The 20,854-nt window shown below is 47.8% G+C and overlaps 1 protein-coding gene across 4 annotated transcripts in view; it reads right to left on the bottom strand.

Moving 5' to 3' along the window:
* LOC141103381 (coagulation factor XIII B chain-like) overlaps positions 1 to 20,854 on the bottom strand; it is a gene marked incomplete in the record, with an annotated part of 968,440 nt that overhangs the window by 354,656 nt on the left and 592,930 nt on the right. For 3 of the 4 annotated variants that reach the window (XM_073592894.1, XM_073592896.1, XM_073592893.1), the window contains 1 exon segment: positions 13,499 to 13,684. In XM_073592894.1, the coding sequence (XP_073448995.1) occupies positions 13,499 to 13,684 (186 nt within the window). 4 annotated transcript variants of the gene reach the window in all.

Raw genomic sequence — 20,854 nt, 5'->3', positions numbered from 1 at the left:
TTTTAGACATTTTTGATGCATTTTCAATGCATTCAAGTGTGTTTTTCCCCCTCTTGTTTTTTTCTTTTTGTTCCAAGGTTTCGTGGGTTTTTTTTTTTTTTTGCTGCTGTAATACGTTCTGGTGCATTTTTGATGCAATTTAATGCGTTCTGGTGCGGTTATCTGTTTTGCCGCATTTCAGTACAATTCAATGCAGAAAAATGCAACATGTTCTAATTTTTTTGATGGCACTGGGACGCACTGCACTGGTGTGAACTATGCAATTGGAACCCATATAACCTACTGTCCATGCATTTTTGATGCAGACAAAAAAAATAAAATGTACTGGACTGCATTCCGGTGTAAACTGGCCCTGAAAGTGGTCAAACTGCGCCAGTCAGAAAGCAGCCTAAGAGTGTTACACTGGACTGTTTTTAGTGCATTTATCATCACATTTGAGAATCTATAGTGTATGGGTAATTGTTCACATGCAGCTATTCAGGTTTGTGCAATTATTTAGATTTTTGCACTATGAGTTCCACATAGTATTGTCAATTGTTCTCTTACTGTCAAATATGATCATTCCACTATTTATATATGCGAGTAATTGTTCACAATTTATGCAATTTCTGTGCAATTTTTTATGTTTTATGTTCCTATTTGGATCAATGCACTGTGAGTGTTACAAGGTATTGTAAATGGATTAATTGTTATCATACAGGGTTAGTTCACCGTTTATAGTGTGTGAGCCATTATTAATTCATTAGTGAGACATGGAGGAACTCAGCTATGAGGAAAGATTAGAGGAACTGTATTTGTTCTCTCTTGAGAAGAGGAGATTGAAGGGGGGGATATGATCAACATGTATAAATTCATAAGGGGTCCATATAGTAAACTTGGTGGTGAGTTATTCACTTTAAGGTCATCACAGAGGACATAGGGGCACTTTTTACGTATGGAGGAAAAGAGATTTCATCTCCAAATACGCAAAAGTTTCTTCACAGTAAGAGCTGTGAAAATGTGGAATAGACTCCCTGCAGAGGTGGTTCTGGCCAGCTCAATAGCTTGCTTTAAAAAAGGCCCGGATTCTGGGTACTAACATTTATAGGTATAGTTGATCCAGGGAATATCCGATTGCCTTTTGGGGGATTAGGAAGGAATTGTTTCCCCTGCTGTAGCAACTTGGAGCATGCTTAGCTGGAGTTTTTCATCTTCCTCTGGATCAACTGTGGGGGAAGGATTGTGTATATGGGATTGTGTGGGTGTGTTTTTTTGGTTGAACTAGATGAACTTGTGTCTTTTTCTACCTGACTAACTATGTATTTGGATCTTTGCACTGTGAGTCTTACACAGTATTGTCATTTTTTTATCACACAGGGTCATTTTACCATTTAACCAGTTGCCGACCGCCGCACAACGATGTACGTCGGCAGAATGGCACGGGCAGGCATAAGGACTTACCTGTACGTCCTTGCCTGCCCGCGGGCGGGGGGGGTCCAATCGGACCCCCCCGGTGCCTGCGGCGGTCGGGTTCTCGTCAGGGGCGATCAAAGGTGAGGGGGAGGCCACTCATTCGTGGCTACCCCCTCGCGATCGCTACTGGCGAATGAAATGCTTCCTCGGCTTCTGTATAGTAAACAGAAGCGGAGGAAGTGATGTCATCGCTCCTCGGCTCAGTATTTTCCGTTCCGGCGCCGAGGAGAGAAGACATCCGAGTGAGTGCACAAACACTACACACGCAGTAGAACATGCCAGGCATAGTGTACACCCCCCGATCACCCCCCAATCACCCCTCACCCCCGTCACACTGACACCAAGCAGTTTTTTTTTCTAATTACTGCATTTGTTAGTTTGTGACAGTTAGTGTGGTAGGGCAGTTAGTGTTAGGCCCCCTTTAGGTCTAGGGTACCCCCCTAACCCCCCCTAATAAAGTTTTAACCCCTTGATCACCCCCCGTCGCCAGTGTCACTAAGCGATCGTTTTTCTGATCGCTGTATTAGTGTCACTGATGACGCTAGTTAGGGAGATAAATAGTTAGGTTCGCCGTCAGCGTTTTATAGCGTCAGGGCCACCCATATACTATCTAATAAATGTTTTAACCCCCTGATTGCCCCCTAGTTAACCCTTTCACCAGTGATCACCGTATAACTGTTAAACGCATAACTGCAGCATTCGCAGAGTCGGGCCTGATCCCTGCGATCACTAACAGTTTTTTTGGTATTGTTTTGGTGAACTGGCAAGCACCAGCCCCAGGCAGCGTCATTTTAGTGCCAGTAGCGATACGCACCGTAGACCTCCCTTAGTGGTATAGTATCTGAACAGATCAATATCTGATCCGATCAGATCTATACTAGCGTCCCCATCAGTTTAGGGTTCCCAAAAACGCAGTGTTAGCGGGATCAGCCCAGATACCTGCTAGCACCTGCGTTTTGCCCCTCCGCCCGGCCCAGCCCACCCAAGTGCAGTATTGATCAAACACTGTCACTTACAAAACACTAAACGCATAACTGGAGCGCTCGCAGAGTCAGGCCTGATCCCTGCGATCACTAACAGTTTTTTTGGTAGCGTTTTGGTGACCTGGCAAGCACCAGCGGCCTAGTACACCCTGGTCGTAGTCAAACCAGCACTGCAGTAACACTTGGTGACGTGGCGAGTCCCATGACTGCTGAGGTGCAATAAGCCCAGGTTCCATACCATAACTTACCATGACAACTTATAATGCCTTACCCCTTCTTCCCATCCAATAAAGACCACATACAACCATTAATGTTGGAAAGGGCAAGGCCACAGCTTTTATTAACTCAAAACATAACATTAACGATTTAAACCATGCCAGTCACAGTTGCACTGTGAGCACACAATTCCAAATGTAAAAGGGGAGATGAAGGAGGGGCCTGTCCTTACCATAAGTGCCGGACCGGCCGTCTATCTCCCAATTACCATCAAGGGCATAACTAATCATCCATGTTTGCTGGCAAGGTCACCAAAACCGCCACCCGCCAGTCAGTAAGCTACTGACAGGCGCCCCACCACAGCCAGCGCTTGTTCCACACCCCTCTGAAGTCCCAGATTAAAGATGTCCAGACCAATCTCGTTGAGATGGACACTATCCCTCCTCAGCAAGTCAGTGTTGTCCCCTTCCAGATCTCTGTGATAGACCACAACCCCCCCGATCCGACGGACGAACTTGGATACCTGAGCATTAACTTTCCGGCGAAAATTCTCCAAGCAGGGGCCAGGGACGTCTCTCGCTAATATTGAGCGAGGAACTATTTCGGACCAGACGAAAGTCATACTGGTGAAAATTGCGAAACACTGAGCAATATCGCTTTTAATTGCAGAAATGAGATCCACAGACCACGTGTAGCCAACATCATTCCCACCAGCATGAACAACAAGGATAATGTGACCTGACACATGGGCCCAGAGCTGCCAACATTCCGTCAGGACCTGATACCAACGCAACCCGCGCAGCCCAAGCCAGCGAATTCTTGCCACGTTGGATGAGAAGCCCAGGTTTCTGCCATAATTACGGATCTCCGCACGATGAGCCCAGAAGACCAAGACGACAAATTAATCACCCAGTATCCATATTTGAGCCGGGGGGGACCTGAAAAAATTTACACAAAAGATGTTGGCGGACATACAGTGAAAAACGAGATGACTCCCATCTCTCCAGTTGCTGAAGTTCCGTATCGGAAAACCCCAAACCAGAAGCGGCGGTTGCAGTGCCTATTCGAAACGAATGGGTCGAGAAATCATACGCAGGTAAGCCTAAGGCCTCGAGACAAAGGCGAAAAACCCTTAAAAATTGGAACCAACTCAGCGAGGAGGAGTCAGCATGTATGAAAAACGTGGGGGCCAGGGGGTGCGTGCAAACAAACGTGAAAGCCAGTGACAATGGGCAAAATGGGCCGCCGCAGTGGTGCAGCACTACTCGGCGGCCCCTACCGAACCTGTCGGTCTTGGATGTGCGCAACAAAACCGTGACGCTACTCTCCAACAAAGAAACATCCTCCGACCAAATACCCCCCGGAGACAACCTGGATTTAGCAACTAATTCCCCGATGCGAAAAGCCCCAAAAAACGCCCATGAAAAAGCCACCCGGAAAAGAAGGGTCTCAAACTCAGATGAGCATACCTCCAGCAACAATGACAAAATTCCCGATAGGATCTGGAGGGAAATCGGGCACCTGGAATCGGGAAGATGTGTGATACGTTTCCAACCCCGCAATACCCGTCGGACCGGGAAAGCTTTAGTGACATCCTCCCACCCAAGGAGTTGGAACCAAAAGGACAGGGCCGACATGGCAGAAGAAACGGGAGAACCCGAGACACCCTTTTCTTGTAATTGGACAAGGTAGGCGAATAAAGCCAAACGTCTATCATCTGGGGAAGAAATGGAAAACTCACCGCCCGACGCTTGGAACCACTCGTGCCAGACCCGACAATACGAAGCCCACGTCCGCGGAGAAAGTGATGACCGAAGAAGCTCTAGCAATCACTGGAAACGAGGTTCCATAAGTGGGCCAGACAGGGGAGGCCCTCCAGCGAAGCCGACGGAGCCAGGGAACGAAAAAGGAGAAACTGTTGGCGGGAAAGAGCATCGGCAATATCGTTAGAATAGCTGTCCGTTGTAAGACTGCAAAAAGGTTAGCCAAATCCCCAAGTCGGCCTGCATGGGCTTGGTGATCCGGACGTAGTGGTGAGGGGCTGTAACGCCCTTCGTAGCCCAGGACAGGTGCCTGCAAAAGGCTCTCCCCATGCGTATGACCCTACAGGCAAATACCAGGTGACCCAGCAACAATTGTAGCTGTTTCAACTGCAGTTTCTTTGCCCCTTTAGCCAAACGAACCAAGGAGAGAAGCCTGGTCAGCTTCTCCCTCGGCAGACGAAAGACCATAGCCACTGTATCAATCTCAATCCCCAGAAAAGCCAGTACCGTTACCGGACCCTCGGTTTTGTCCGCGGACAGTGGGACTGTGAAAAGCCGGCAAATATCCTGAAAAACAGAGAGAAGGCATTGACACTGCCCACTGCCCGCGGGGCCCACGAAAAGGAAATCATCCAAGTAGTGCAGAAGGGACTGAAACCCAGCCTCCTGGGTGACTATCCACTCAAGGAAGCTGCTAAATAACTCAAAGAAACAGCACGAAATGGCGCAACCCATAGGCAGGCACATGTCGAAGAAATAGCTTCCTTGGAAGTAGCAACCCAGGAGATGGAAACAGGGTGGACCGGAAGAAGGCGAAAAGCGGACTCAATATCCGCTTTTGCCAAAAGAGCGGACCGCCCTGCTGTCCTAACGAGGTTAAGTGCCTTATCAAAAGAGGCGTAGTGGACCCTGGATTCCTCCCAATCGATTCCGTAGTTGACCCAGGAGCCAGAAGGGTAGGATAAGTGATGAATTAGACGGAATTTACCACTCGCCTTTTTTGGGACCACACCGAGTGGGGACACCCGCAGGTTGTGGAAAGGGGGGAGATCAAAGGGGCCTACCATGCGCCCCAGTTCCAACTCCTTCTGTAGCTTCTCGGCCACGACTCGAATTCCGCAGCCGATTTCAAATTTGGAGACATAGAATGGGCGTCCGACGGGTAAAAGGGGATCCAGAAACCGCGATCCAGGCCATCCTTCAGGATCAGGGCCTCCCTATGAAGGAGGTACCGGTCTAGCCAGGGAAGCATCTCTAAGACGTTCACCAGCGTCCTCCAGCTTAGGAATGTCAGTCTTGGCTCCTGCTCTGGGAAGCGGCTGTCTACCCTTCCTAAAACACCGGCTGGCGGGGTGTGCACCCCCACAGCTGGAGCACTCGTGCCTGAAGCAACAGGCGGAGTACCATTTACAGTGGCTTTCATTGAAAAGCCAGTAGACACTCTTTTTTGAAGCGGCGACGCTCCGGATTGAGGAGCGCCGACCACGGACTGAAAGGACGATGGCCTGTGGGGGCACATAAGCAGCAACCACAGGCTACCATCCTGACAGTCGAAGCAAAGCTCTTTCCGTGCCGCCATTTTTTGGCGAAACTGGGTGTCATACTGGAACCAACACTGACCCCCATAAACTTTGTACGCCCCCTAAATGAGATCTAAATAACAGAACAACGAAGTCGCCAACTCCGGGAAACGCTCGCAGAGCACTCACGCGTACGCGCAGAACACCTGCAGCCAGTTCCCGAAAGTCCTAGGAAGCCGTTTAGGTTTTTCGCCCTGCGCAGATACGTCTACCCAACGAAATTTATCGATAGTCTCCCTATCCGGCGGCACAAGGGTGAGGAAATCAAAGAATTTGCGTCGCCAATTCTTTTCCTTCGTCTCCTCCAGTAGGTGGGTACCAGTGGGCGCGACTGCCCACAAGGCACCTCCGGGAGGGGGGTGAAATTGGGCGCCACGCCCGAAACACCCATACTTGAAAGAACCGATTTGACGACCGACGCTATGCGGTCTTCAGGGCCCCATACGGAATCATCAGCTGACCTACAAATCAATTCACAGTCATACTCACTGATCCTCGGGGGCATCACCGATGACGGGCGACCAACCGGGGAATCGGTGTCCAAAACGACTCTGGAAGGCTGTAGACTGATGCGGCCAGCACCGTGAAGACCAACGGGGCCATGTTCCACAGGACCGTCCTGACCTACGGAGAGATCCAGGGGCGGGGGGTCCCACCACCGACCCAGGAAAGTCGCCCTGACCGAGGGCAGCGGCTGAGCAGGTACAGGAACATCTACTGGTTCTGGCTGGCTGACCCGGGGTGGGAGCTGCCAAATTCTCCCGCCCTGCCGAGCGTGGGGAGACGGGAACGGGTGACTGTTGCAGACGTCCGACCAGATCCTCCAGCCTGGCTAGGCCCATAGGGAGGGGCGAGCCCCAGCGGTGGGATGGATGTCAAGCCATTCGTCCTCCGCCCGGCTGGGCGCGGGAGGACAGTGGTGGGCACGGAGTGGAGGAGGAGGGGTGTCCGCGAAAGCCGACAGACCCACACCAGCCCTTCCGGGCGCAGAGGGGGCATGCGCTGCCCGGGATGTGTCATTGGAGGGACCAGCCCGGGGGATGGAACCTGTCCCCCGCCCGTCCGGGCGCAGAGGGGGTCCTAATCTGGGAGCCGTCAGTGGAGGATGGCCCAGGGGCTGGCTGAGACCCCGCCCAGGAGGGCGCAGGGGGAGACTGCACTTGCCTAAAAATATTAGTTGGGCTGCCTGATGAAGAATTACCCCCCGCCCATCCGGGCGCTGAGGGGTGCTGTTCGCATTGGCACTGTGACAAACTAAAAGCCAGATCTGAAACTCCCGCGCAGCCTGGCGCAGGGAGTAAACTGCCGCCAGGGGGAGCCGATCCCGCTCCAAGCCCCCACATCGAATCTGTCGTCCGTGGGATTCGACGCAGCGGCCGTGATGGAAGCGACAGGCACGGGCGAACGGGTCCGACCCCTGCCTCCTGACCTCCTAGAAGACAGCCGGGCAGAGGAACGGAACGATCGCTCACCCGCCGCCCCCCCCCGCTGGCCGCAGGAGGCGGAAGCAGGTACCGCACAGAACAAAGCCAGGTGAGGGAGCGCTCCGGCTCCAGCCCGGCCTCGTGCCAGACTCTGGGCAGGGGGAGAGGGAGGGGGGCCACCAAGCGGGGGCTACGCGATCGCGGGCACCGGGGGGAAGGCCGCGAAGCAGCCCTGTGGCTAGGAGAGGGGGACCGCCGAGGAGGGGCGGCCGAACCCCGCTTACCCGCTGGGAAAGCTCTGGGAGCCACCCGAGCAGGGGAGGAATGGAGGGGGGCAGTAAGAGGCCGAGGAGGGACTGGGGCTGAGTCGTGAAGGCGGGCGGGCATGTCTGCGGGCCCTGTGGCTAACAATTTCAGGAGAGGGAGCAGGGGAAGGGGCAGGGGAAGGCACCCCAGGGGACAGGAGGGCAAAGAACCAGTCAGCCTGACCCCGGAGAGCCAGCTCACGGACCTTAGCCAGGAGGCGATCCGTGTCCATGGTTGGAGCCGCAGGGTCAGGTCCAAGCTCTTCCATGCTTCCGTCCAAAAAGGCCCAGAATCCCTTGGGGTGCCAAATTCTTGAGCTCAGGCCCAACCCCTGTCCCGTCCTGTACCAATCCCAAGTGACCTAATAGTCACCTTAACTCCCTGGCCATGCCTCCATCAGTCAGGGCTCTCTTTCCCGAGAGGCTCAAGAGGCCTTCATAAGTGCAGTTCAAGCTGGTGAGGTGGCAAGCACAAGTAGTGTCCCGCTGCCACCAAGAAAAAGACAAACAGGCCCGTCTTGCCCATAATGCCCTTCCTGCTGCATTCGCCAATCCTAATTCAGAACCCACCACTTCTGCAGCACCCGTACTTCCCCCATTCGCATCCCCAACCAAATGCAGTTGGCTGCATGAGAGGCATTTTCTTTATGTCCTCCCGAGTACCCCTACCCAACGAACCCCCCCAAAAAAGATGTTGTGTCTGCAGCAAGCGCGGATATAGGCGTGACACCCGCTATTATTGTCCCTCCTGTCCTGACAATCCTGGTCTTTGCATTGGTGAATGTTATGAACGCTACCATACACTAGTTGAGTATTAGCGTACAGCATTGCACAGACAAGGCGCACTTTCACAGGGTCTCCCAAGATGCCATCGCATTTTGAGAGACCCGAACCTGGAACCGGTTACAGTTACAAAAGTTACAGTTACAAAAAAAAGTGTAAAAAAAAAAAACACAAAAAATATATTAAAAAAAAAAAAAAAAATAGTTGTCATTTTATTGTTCTCTCTCTCTCTCTATTCTCTCTCTATTGTTCTGTTCTTTTTTACTGTATTCTATTCTGCAATGTTTTATTGTTATTATGTTTTATCATGTTTGCTTTTCAGGTATGCAATTTTTTATACTTACCGTTTACTGTGTTTTTTTTATTAACCATTTTTTGTCTTCAGGTACGCAATTCAGCTGCAGCGCGGATTTATTTATCTTGACAGCAACAGCGTTTGCTCCCACGATATATAAAGCCGTGACTCCAGCGGAGGGGATATATGCCGAAGCATGGGGGCAGCAGGGGCGGAGGAGCGATTTGCTCCTAGCTTTTGCGGGAGGATGCCCCCATGCTTCAGCATATATAAACGGTGCATGTATGCCCATCATTAGAAGTGGGTGGATGAAGGGAGGTATTCTAATGGTGGGCATCCCCACCGATCAATCTCTTTTTTTCGTTCAGCCCACAGGCTGCATGAAAAAAAAAAAAAAAAAAAGGATTACAATATATGCCCAACAAGGACCAGCAACGTACTGGTATGTTGCTGGACTTTGAGTGGTTATACCAAAATGATGCCTGCAGGTTTAGGTATCATCTTGGTATGATTCTTTTCAGCCAGCGGTTGGCTTTCATGTAAAAGCAATCCTAGCGGCTGATTAGCCTCTAGACTGCTTTTACAAGCAGTGGGAGGGAATGCCCCCCCACAGTCTTCCATGTTTTTCTCTGGCTCTCCAGTCCCAACTGGGAACCTGAGAATGCAGCCGGTGATTCAGCCAGCTGACCATAGAGCTGATCAGAGACCAGAGTGGCTCCAAACATCTCTATGGCCTAAGAAACCGGAAGCTATGAGCATTTCATGACTTAGATTTCGCCGGATGTAAACGGTGCCATTGGGAAATTGGGAAAGCATTCTGTTGCTTCTCCTGAGTATGGGGATACCACGTGTGAGACTTTTTGGGAGCCTAGCCGCGTACGGGACCCCGAATACAAGCACCGCCTTCAGGCTTTCTAAGGGAGTAACTTTTTGTTTTCACTCTTCACTGCCTATCACAGTTTCGGAGGCCATGGAATGCCCAGGTGGCACAAAACCCCCCCAAATGACCCTATTTTGGAAAGTAGACACCCCAAGCTATTTGCTGAGAGGTATAGTGAGTATTTTGCAGACCTCACTTTTTGTCACAAAGTTTTGAAAATAAAAAATTTTTTTGTCTTTCTTAATTTTCAAAAACAAATGAGAGTTGCAAAATACTCACCATGCCTCTCAGCAAATAGCTTGGGGTGTCTACTTTCCAAAATGGGGTCATATGGGGGGGGTTGTGCGATCTGGGCATTCCATGGCCTCCGAATCTGTGATAGGCAGTGAAGAGTGAAATCCTGAAGGCGGTGATTGATTTTCGGAGCCCCGTACGCAGCTAGGCTCCCAAAAAGTCCCACGCATGTGGTTATCCCCGTACTCAGTAGAAGCAGATAAATGTATTTTGGGATGCAATTCCACATATGCCTATGGCCTGTGTGAGCAATATATCATTTAGTGACAACTTTGTGCAAAAAAAAAAAAAAAATAATAATTTGTCACTTTCCCGCAACTTGTGTCAAAATATAAAATATTCCATGGACTCAACATGCCTCTCAGCAAATAGCTTGGGGTGTCTCCTTTCCAAAATGGAGTCATTTGGGGGGGTTTTGTGCCATCTGGGCATTTTATGGCATTCAAAACTGTGATAGGTAGTGAGGAGTGAAATCAAAAATTTACGCCCTTCGAAATCCTGAAGACGGTGATTGGTTTTTGGGGCCCCGTACGTGGCTAGGCTCCCAAAAAGTCCCACACATGTGGTATCCCCGTACTCAGGAAAAGCAGCTGAATGTATTTTGGGGTGCAATTCCACCTATGCCCATGGCCTGTGTGAGCAATATATCATTTAGTGACAACTTTTTGTAAATTTTTTTTTTTTTTTGTCATTATTCAATCATTTGGGACAACAAAAAATTAATATTCAGGCTCAACATGCCTCTCAGCAATTTCCTTGGGGTGTCTACTTTCCAAAATGGGGTCATTTGGGGGGGGGGGGTGTACTGCCCTGCCATTTTAGCACCTCATGAAATTACATAGGCAGTCAAAAAATTAAAGGCTGTGTAAATTCCAGAAAATGTACCCTAGTTTGTAGGCGCTATAACTTTTGCGCAAACCAATAAATATACACTTATTGACATTTTTTTTAACCGAAGACATGTGGCCGAATACATTTTAGCCTAAATGTATGACTAAAATTGAGTTTATTGGATTTTTTTTATAACAAAAAGTAGAAAATATCTTTTTTTTTCAAAATTTTCAGTCTTTTTCCGCAAAAAATAAAAATGGCAGAGGTGATCAAATACCATCAAAAGAAAGCTCTATTTGTGGGAAGAAAGGGACGCAAATTTTGTTTGGGTACAGCATTGCATGACCGCGCAATTAGCAATTAAAGCGACGCAGTGCCAAATTGTAAAAAGTGCTCTGGTCAGGAAGGGGGTAAATCCTTCCGGGGCTGAAGTGGTTAAAGTGTATGAGAAATTGTTCACGATTTACGTATTTTTTTACGATTTGGTTATTTATTAACCAAAATTACCGGTAACTTTGAACATGACATTATTTTAACTTGTCCAGATCTATCCTCTCAGGGCTGGTGCAAGGATTTTTGACATCCTAGGCGAAACCTCATTTTGCCGCTCTGCCCCTCACTGAGATTTTTGTGGCGCCTCTTTACCAATTTCTTCAGCCGTGGTCCACAGGTCTGCATCTGTGCCTCTGGACCCGGCCCAAAGACAAATAGTGGATTGCACCAGCTCGCTTCCTCGTGCCAGCCGTGGTCCACAGGCTAGGGCAGTATACAGACAGGTTAACTGTGTAACTGCCTGTCTGTACGAGCATACAGATACACTGACAATGCATTACAGGCTGCTACTAAAAATAATAAATACACATTTTTGTACCTGCAAAAAGATCTGCATTTATAATTTTTTTTACAAAGTGGACTTGAACACCACACCTCAAATCACCCCAATTCCTTTATTTTCAGGTCTCAGATCACCACAATTCTTCCACCTTCGCACCTCAGACCACCCCATCACTGTATCACCCTGAATGCCTGTTCCCCTTGGCACCCCCCCTCTGCACCTTTGTTCCCCTCAAACCCCCCACACACATCAGTCCCTCTCTGCACCCCCCCACACACATCAGTTTCTCTCTGTACCCCCCCACACACATCAGTTCCTCTCTGTACCCCCACACACACATATCTGTTCCCCCTCTGTAACCCCCTGCACATCTGTCCACCCCCACACACATATATGTACCCCCCTGCATGTCTGTCCCCCCCACATATCTCTTCCACCTTTGTACCCCCTTCCCCCACACATATCTGTACCCCCCTGCACCTCTGTCCCCCTCACACACATCTGTACCCCCCTGCACGTCTGTTCCCCCCCCACACATATCAGTTCCCCCTCTGTACCCCCTGGACATCTGTTCCCCCCTGCACATCTGCCTCCCCCACACACATCTGTACCCCCCCTGCACGCCTGTCACCCCCCACATATCTGTTCCCCCTCTGTACCCCTCTGCATGTCTGTTCCCCTCCCCCCACACACATAGCTGTTCCCCCCTGCACATCTGTCCACCCCCACACACATATCTGTAACCCCCGCACGTCAGTCCCCCCACATATCTCTTCCACCTTTGTACCCACTTGCACATCTACTCCCCCTGCCCCCCACACATATCTGCACCCCCCTGCACGTCTGCTGCATCCACACACATATCTGTACCCCCCTGCACGTCTGCTCCCCCACACACATCTGTACCCCCCTGCACATCTGTTCCCCCTCCCTCCAACACACATATATCTGTGCCCCCCTGCACATCTGTTCCCCCTCCCTCCAACACATATAGCTGTGCCCCCCTGCACGTCTGTTCCCTTCCCACACACATATGTCAGTTCCCCCTCTGTACACAGTGCAATGAACTATAAACTTGACAGCAGGGGGGAGCGGATATCGCGGCAAGCCTGGAGATACACATGCAGGGCTCCCATCTCATCCGCCCCAGCCGGTTCCAACGATCATGCAGCACTTCAGCGGGCTGCTCCTTGTCCCGGCTCTCCTCACTGCCGCTGCTAGGGCGGCACTGCAGGCTGGGGACGGAGCGGTCTGGGATGTCTTCACAAGTGCCACCACCCCCTAGCCTGGTGGCTGGTGCCATAAGGCAGCATGTATTTAAAAAATGCTGGTCCTGGAGGTATTATAATAATCCGAATACCCAGTGAGTGGCTGGGGATCAGGATTTTGCCGCCCCCCCCACCTTGGCGCCCTAGGCAGCCGCCTGACCTGCCTATTGCTAGCGCCGGCCCTGTATCCTCTCAGGCAATGGGTGCTACTTTCTGACACATGAATTATGCCGATGCGGACAAAGTCATTTTCTAACCTGACTTCTTTCCCAGTCTCCCTCTCCACACTTACCTCACATGCAGACATTACCCTTCCACTTACCTGACTGGGTCCTGGTCTCCACCCTTCTCTAGTATTGGTGCTGTACAGGAAAACAATCACTAGCACTGTATGCATATGAGCCCAGAAGCACTGTCAGGTAAGTGTAAGGGAGGGGGTTCTACATATTAGGTTAGTGTTGAGACAGACAATGTGAATTTGGTTAAGTTAAAAAATCATTTTAGGTCTGCTATGAAACTTAAATTTTACAATAAGTATTGCTGTATCTGGAAACATTCCAATATTTGACAACTATATTAAACCTCTTACCCTCACAGGTAGGTATTGGTAGCCACTTTCCATCCATACATTTACTTTCATCTGAGCCAATGATGTGATAGCCATCTGCACATATGTACTTCACCGTGCTTCCAATATAATATTGGTCTTCTACAGATTGTGCACTAATCTCGCCATTGTGTATTTTTGGTGGATTCCTTGTGCATCTTTTTCTCTCTAAAAACACAAATGTCACCTCTTATTCAAAGTAGAAGCATTTTTTTTTCATTGAAAAGATAGCTTTGTGATTTAAGGACCAGTTCACATCATGAATCGCAAAGGAACGTGATATGTATTCCTGTGTGATTCACATACAATTTTGGTGCAGTGCAATTTAAGCTCATTCATTTGAATGGGCTGAAATCACACTGGACTGCAGCAAAATGCATGCACTACTTTATAAAAGGCACAGCAACTGGATCACTATACTACAGTACCATGCGATCCGATGCAGGCAAACACACTGTTTTCAACATGCATTGGGGGTGTCATTAAGTTACCATGGACACACGCTGCAGTGCATTTTGAATGCGGTGTGGAAAACATGCCCAGAACACAGGTTTCCCTCACAGTGTTTTTGCGTGAACCTGCCCTAAATGTCAATATAAGTGATGTAAACAAACAAACCCCCTTTAACGACTTCAGCTCTAGAAGGCTTTACCTCCTTCAAGACCAGACCATTTGTTGCTATTCAGCACTGTGCTACTTTAACTGCCAATTGCACGGTCATGCAACACTGTACCCAAACAAAATTTATATCATTTTTCCATCACAAATCAAGCTTTCTTTTGGTGGTATTCGATCACCACGTACATTTTGAAAAAAAAAAAATCTATATTTAATTTTTACTTTCTATGGTATACAGTATATACTGGAATTTTAATATATTTTTTACTAATAATGGCAGTGATTAGTGACTTATAAAGGGACTGCGTGCAATTTGACACTAACTGACGCTGGGGGGGGGGGGTGGCAGAGGCTGGGGGGACTGACTGACACTGACATCCCCAATAACATTAATAAAGTGATCAGTGCCAATAATATAATGTACATAGTCACTATACTAATGACACTGGCTGGGAATTTATTAACGTTTAGGGGCAATCAAGGGGTTAACTGTGTGCCAACACAGGGCTCTCTTCTGTCATTCGCTCAGATGATCAGAGGGTTCTGACCATAAATCATTGGCTGGGACCTGCTGATCAGCTTGTGCTTTAGCGAATGAAAGCACAGCCAGGGCCGGCGTGCACCCCCCCCCCCACCCAGAAATGCAATTCACATATATTACATGATTCTGCACAACTGAGCCGCCCTGTAGCAGTAAAGCTACAGAAGGCGGTTGACAAGTGGTTAACCAGTTCCCACCCACTCCAGTACATGGGGGGGGGGGGGGGGGGGTGGCACGGGCAGACTGGATCACGTACATGTAAGTCAGCAGCCGATTGGTGCACAGCACACTGGAAATAGTGAATTGGGACTCCCGGTACCTGCCCGCTCAAAGCTATGAGATCACAATGTAAACACAACTGTTATGAATGGGTTTTATTCATAACAGCTGCACTTAGTATTCTGATGCTGTGATTGGCTCACGGATCTGGTGGACAGATTACTGGGAGGGGCTGGGAAAGACTATTCTGTCATGATGCACGTTGCACTATGGTCCTCGGCTGTCATCGTGCATTGGTGCACCAATGACAAAGTCAGAGGTAGATGGAGTGTCCTAAAGAACGATTTTAGGGACTTGGGAGCTAAATTGAGGAAAAGGACCTCTAAAGGTAGTATTCCCAGGAATACTACCGGTACATCGAGCCACACCAGAAAGGCAGAGGGAGATTAGGGAAATAAACAAGTGGCTGAAGAACTGGTGTAGTAAGGAGGGGTTTGGGTTCCTGGAGGACTGGACTGACTTCAGTCGGTCATCAGTACTATAGAAGGGAAAGACCGCACCTAAATGAGGAGGGTGCATATCTGCTGGGAGTAAAGATGGCCAAAAAGTTAGAGGGCTTTTTAAACTAGGCGACGGGGGGGGGGGGGGGGGTCCAGAAGTAGAGATAGTTAGCGCAGTACATAGTCCAGAGGGTAGTATTGGGGGCATTAGTGATAGGTTGACTAAAGCACATAAACCCAAGGTAAGTATAGCAACAAGTCCTAGTTGCAATCTCGGAACACCCAATAAGAGGATAGTATGCGACCGGTCTAAGCTACGTGGCATGTTCACCAATGCCAGGAGGCTGGCGGACAAGATGGGTGACCCAGAGATACTGTTGTACGAGGAGGATTTGGATTTTGTGGGAATTTCAGAGACCTGGTTCAACAGCTCTCGCGATTGTCTGGCAACCGTTCAAGGGTATACCCTTTATCACAGGGATAGAGAGGGTAAAGGGGGGAGGGGCTTGTCTATGTATCAAGAATAATGTACAAGTGAATGTGAGAGATGACATCACTAAGGGAGCTAGGGAGGAGGTGGAATCCTTATGGGTAGAGCTCCAAAGGGATGAAGCTAAGGGGAAAAATATACTGGAAGTATGCTATAGGCCCCCTAACTTGAGGGAGGAGGGGGAGACAGACCTCCTATCACCATTTGGATTAGCAGCAAGGATGGGAAGTGTTATCATAATGGGGGATTTTAATTATCCAGACAGACTGGGCGGAGGGAACCACGCATTCGTCTAAGAAGCACCAACTAGAAATAAAGCGTTACTAGATCTACTAATTACCGACCATAGGCTTGCGCACAGTGTGTGCTGGGCACACCCTAATCACCCCTTGCTGTGCTAATTCCCCCTGCTTTCTGTCTCCCCCCTGCAGTGCTGCCACCTTCCCTCCTCTCCTCTTAGGAGCGGGCAAAGGGCTGGTAAATAATTAACTGGCCCCTTCCTTTTCTGAATGAACACAGTGAGTGATCTGTAATGATCAAGAAAAAGAAAAAATAATATTGTAAAAATAATTTTTAAAAAATTGTAAAAAACTATAAAAAATTATAAAAATAAAAAAAGCTACTGACACCATTCACTGCCCTACTGACACCAATCTTTGCTCTGCTGATATACAAACATGTGTGTGCACACCAATGTTACAGACAATACAGACCTGATCATGGATGTAGAAATACGGGGAAATTTATGAAACGACGATCACAGGTCAATGGGCTTCAGTATAAATCACACAAATAGGAAACATAAGGAAAATACAAAGACACTGAATTTCAAAAGAGTCAACTTCCCTAAACTACAAACCTTGCTAGAAGGCATAAATTGGGATAAAATCTTAGCAACAAAGAACACAGAGGAGAGAAGGGTTTCCTTTAGGAGCATATTAAATAAGAGCATTAGCCAGTGCATCCCATTGGGTAATACATTTAAAAGAGCAAACAAAAGTCGTGAATGGCTTAACTCCAATGTAAAAAAAAAAAAAAAAAAAAGAGAGAAGGCCTTCAAAAAATAAAAGTTTGAGGGATCAGCATTCAGACTTTATAAAGAATGCAACAAGAAATGTAAGGGTGCAATTAGGGCGGCTAAGATAGAACATGAAAGACACATAGCGGAGGAGAGCAAAAATATCCCAAAAAATTCTTTAAGAATGTAAACAGTAAAAAAGGGAGGGCAGACCATATTGGTCCCATAAAGAATGAGGAAGGACATCTGGTTACAAAGGATGGGGAGATAGCGAAGGTATTGAATTTATTCTTCTCCTCAGTCTTCACGAGGGAATCGGGGGGGGGGGTTCAATAACCCAAACTGCAGTGTTTATCCTCATGACACATCACAGGAAGCACCCTCATGGCTAACAGAGGACAGAATTAGAATTAGACTTGGGAAACTTAACCTTAATAAATCACTGGGACGGCTTGCACCCGAGGGTACTTGGGGAACTCAGTCAAGTAATTGCCATACCTTTGTTCCTAATTTTTACTGACAGTCCACTGACTGGAATGGTACCACCGGATTGGAGAAAAGCCAATGTAGCACACATATTTATCCACTTCAGCCCCGGAAGACTTGGCTGCTCAATGACCAGGCCATTTTTTGCAATACGGCTCTGTGTCGCTTTAACTGACAATTGCGCGGTCATGCGCCACTGTACCCAAACAAAATTGACGTCCTTTTTTTTCAACAAATAGAGCTTTCTTTTGGTGGCATTTAATCATCTCTGTGGTTTTTATTTTTTGCGCTTTAAACAAAAAAAGACCGACAATTTTGAAAAAAACAAACAAAATATTTTGTACTTTTTGCTATAATAAAAATGCCCAATTTTTTTTTAAAAAAAGCTATTTTTTCCTCAGTTTACGCCAATATATATTCTTCTACATATTTTTGGTAATAAAAATCGCAATAAGCATATATTGATTGGTTTGCACAAAAGTTATAGCGTCTACAAAATAGGGGATAGATTTATGGCATTTTTATCTTTTTTTTTACTAGTAATGGAGGTGATCAGTGATTTTTATCAGAACTGCGACATTATGGCAGACAGATTGGACAATTTTGACACATTTTTTGGACCATTGGCATTTATACAGCGACCAGTGCTATAAAAATGCACTGATTACTGTGTAAATGTCACTGGCAGGGAAGGGGTTAACAGTAGGGGGCATAAAGGGGTTAAATGTGTGTCCTGGGGAGTGATTCTAACTGTGGGGGGGTGGGACTGCCTGGGTGAGGAGAGCGATTCGTTGTTCATATTTAGTATGAACAACAGATCGCTCTCCTCACCCCTGAGAGCACGGGGATCTCCGTTCTGACTGTGTAGAGCGATCACGGGTGCCCGGTGGTCATCGCGACTGCCGGGCACGCGCATGGGCCCTGGCGTCGTGCCACAGGCGCGTTCCTCAGGCTGCGCACGCCCCCTAGTGGTCAAAAGGCTAACCGACATACAGCTACGACGGTTCTCCCAGGGGAGCCAACCTGCCGCAGTATAACTGCGGCGGCTGGTCGGGAAGGGTTTAAAAAGGGCCCAAAATACATCCCTGGCAATTACAGACCAGTTAGCCTAACATCAATAGTATGCAAGCTCTTGGAGGGGATGATAAAGGGACTATATACAAGATATTGGTAATTAAAACGGAATCATTAGCATCTATTAACCTTCTATAAAGAGGTGAGTTGCCATCTAGATAAAGGAAGGCCCGTAGAAGTGGTGTATCTGGATTTTTCAAAAGCATTTGACACAGTTCCCTATGAACGTTTACTGTACAAAATAAGGTCCATAGACCATAGGGTGAGTACATGGATTGAAAACTGGCTACCAGGGTGAGTTCAGAGGGTGGTGATAAATGGGGAATACTCGGAATAGTCAGGGGTGGGTAGTGGGGTCCCACAGGGTTCTATGCTGGGACCAATCCTATTTAATTAGTTCATAAGGACCTGGAGGATGGGGTAAACCGTTCAATCTCTGTATTTGCGGATGATACTAAGCTAAGCAGGGCAACAACTTCTCCGCAGGATGTGGAAACCTTGCAAGAAGATCTGAACAAATTATTAGGGTGGGCAACTACATGGCAAATGAGGTTTAAGGTAGAAAATGTAAAATAATGCATTTGGCTGGAAAAAATATGAATTATGAATGCAATCTATACACTAGGGGGAGAACCCCTGGGGGGATCTAGGATGGAAAAGGATCTGGGGGTCCTAGTAGATGATAGGCTCAGCAATGGCATGCAATGCCAAGCTGCTGCTAACAAAGCAAACAGAATATTGGCATGCATTAAAAAAGGGATTAACTCCAGGGATAAAGCGATAATTCTCCCACTCTACAGGACACTGGTCCGGCCGCACCTGGAGTATGCTGTCCAGTTCTGGGCACCAGTCCTCAGAAAGGATGTACTGGAAATGGAGCGAGTACAAAGAAGGGCAACAAAGCTAATAAAGGGTCTGGAGGATATTAGTTATGAAGAAAGGTTGCGAGCACTGAACTTATTCTCTCTGGAGAAGAGAAGCATGAGAGGGGATATGATTTCAATTTACAAATACCATACAGGTGACCCCACAATAGGGATAGAACTTTTTCGCGGAAGGGAGTTTAACAAGACACGTGGCCACTCATTTAAATTAGAAGAAAAGTGGTTTAACCTTAAACTACGTAGAGGGTTCTTTACTGTAAGAGAGGCAAGGATTTGGAATTCCCTTCCACAGGCGGTGGTCTCAGCGGGGGGCATCGATAGTTTCAAAAAACTATTAGATAAGCACCTGAACGACCACAACATACAGTGGTATACAACGTAATACTGACATATAAACACATGCATAGTTTGGACTTGATGGACTTGTGTCTTTTTTCAACCTCACCTACTATGTAACTATGTAACGATATAACTTCCACACAAACCAATTTATATACTTATGAAACATATGAAACATATGAAAGACAGGAGTAGGGGATTGTACCCAGTCCACTGCTTCTCCCCGTGCTCTAACAGCGTGCCTTTGTTGTAGGTAACAGAACAACATGTTGGATGGTAGTGCATATTTTGACTGTAGGTCACTGAAAGAAAGCAGAGTCCCATTATGGAAAACATGTCTTAGGTGAGTTATTCCCATTGGGCACCACCGGGGCCCCTGTTGGATTTTGGCCAGTTTGTATATGTTTTGTTTCCCCAGAGTGAGCTATAGGCTGTATACACCGTTACGTTCTGTAGTTTAGCCTTGTTCCACACCTTCTGAAAGAGTGTGTAAGTAGGCATTTGTTTGTTAGGCCTTTGAAACTGCTGAGCCTCTAGGCCCTCGGGTATCGACTCCACCCCCGAGCCAATCAGCATAAGTTTAGCCAAAGAGCTTGCAGGAGCGGGAGATATAGCACCTATCAAGTGCTGCAACTGTGTAGCCAAGTAGTATATCCAAGGGTTAGGGAGAGCAAGACCCCCTCCCTCCTTTAAGTACTGCAGCTGCTCTAATTTAATCCTGGGGGGCTTGGTGTGCCATAGCAATAGCCTAAATAGGGAGTTGACCACTCTGAATATTTTCAGTGTAATAACTACCGGCGTGTTGTGTAGCATGTACAGGAACTGTGGCATTAGGAACATCTTAATAAGGTTTGTCCTTCCTGCCAAACATTTTGAGTTTGCCGGGACATTTTCAGTTTGTTCCATATGTTTATTTTGTCTCTAAAGTGAGTCAATAAAGGGTATATATTCAGTTTACAGAACTCAGTCAGTTTGGGGGAAATATGTATGCCTAAGTATTTAAAGAAGGTCACTATGGGCACTGGACAAGAAAGCCCTGTGCCCAGCCCAAGGGTCCCATCCAGAAACATCAAAGCTGACTTGGACCAGTTGACGGTAAGGGCTGAATAATGTCTGAAATCAGTGATAAGGGACATTACATGAGCCAATGAATCATCCACATCTTCTAA

This window comes from Aquarana catesbeiana, linkage group LG07 (genome assembly GCF_042186555.1).
Source record: "Aquarana catesbeiana isolate 2022-GZ linkage group LG07, ASM4218655v1, whole genome shotgun sequence".
Lineage (NCBI taxonomy): Eukaryota > Metazoa > Chordata > Amphibia > Anura > Ranidae > Aquarana > Aquarana catesbeiana.
This window is presented reverse-complemented; position numbering and strand designations above follow the sequence as displayed.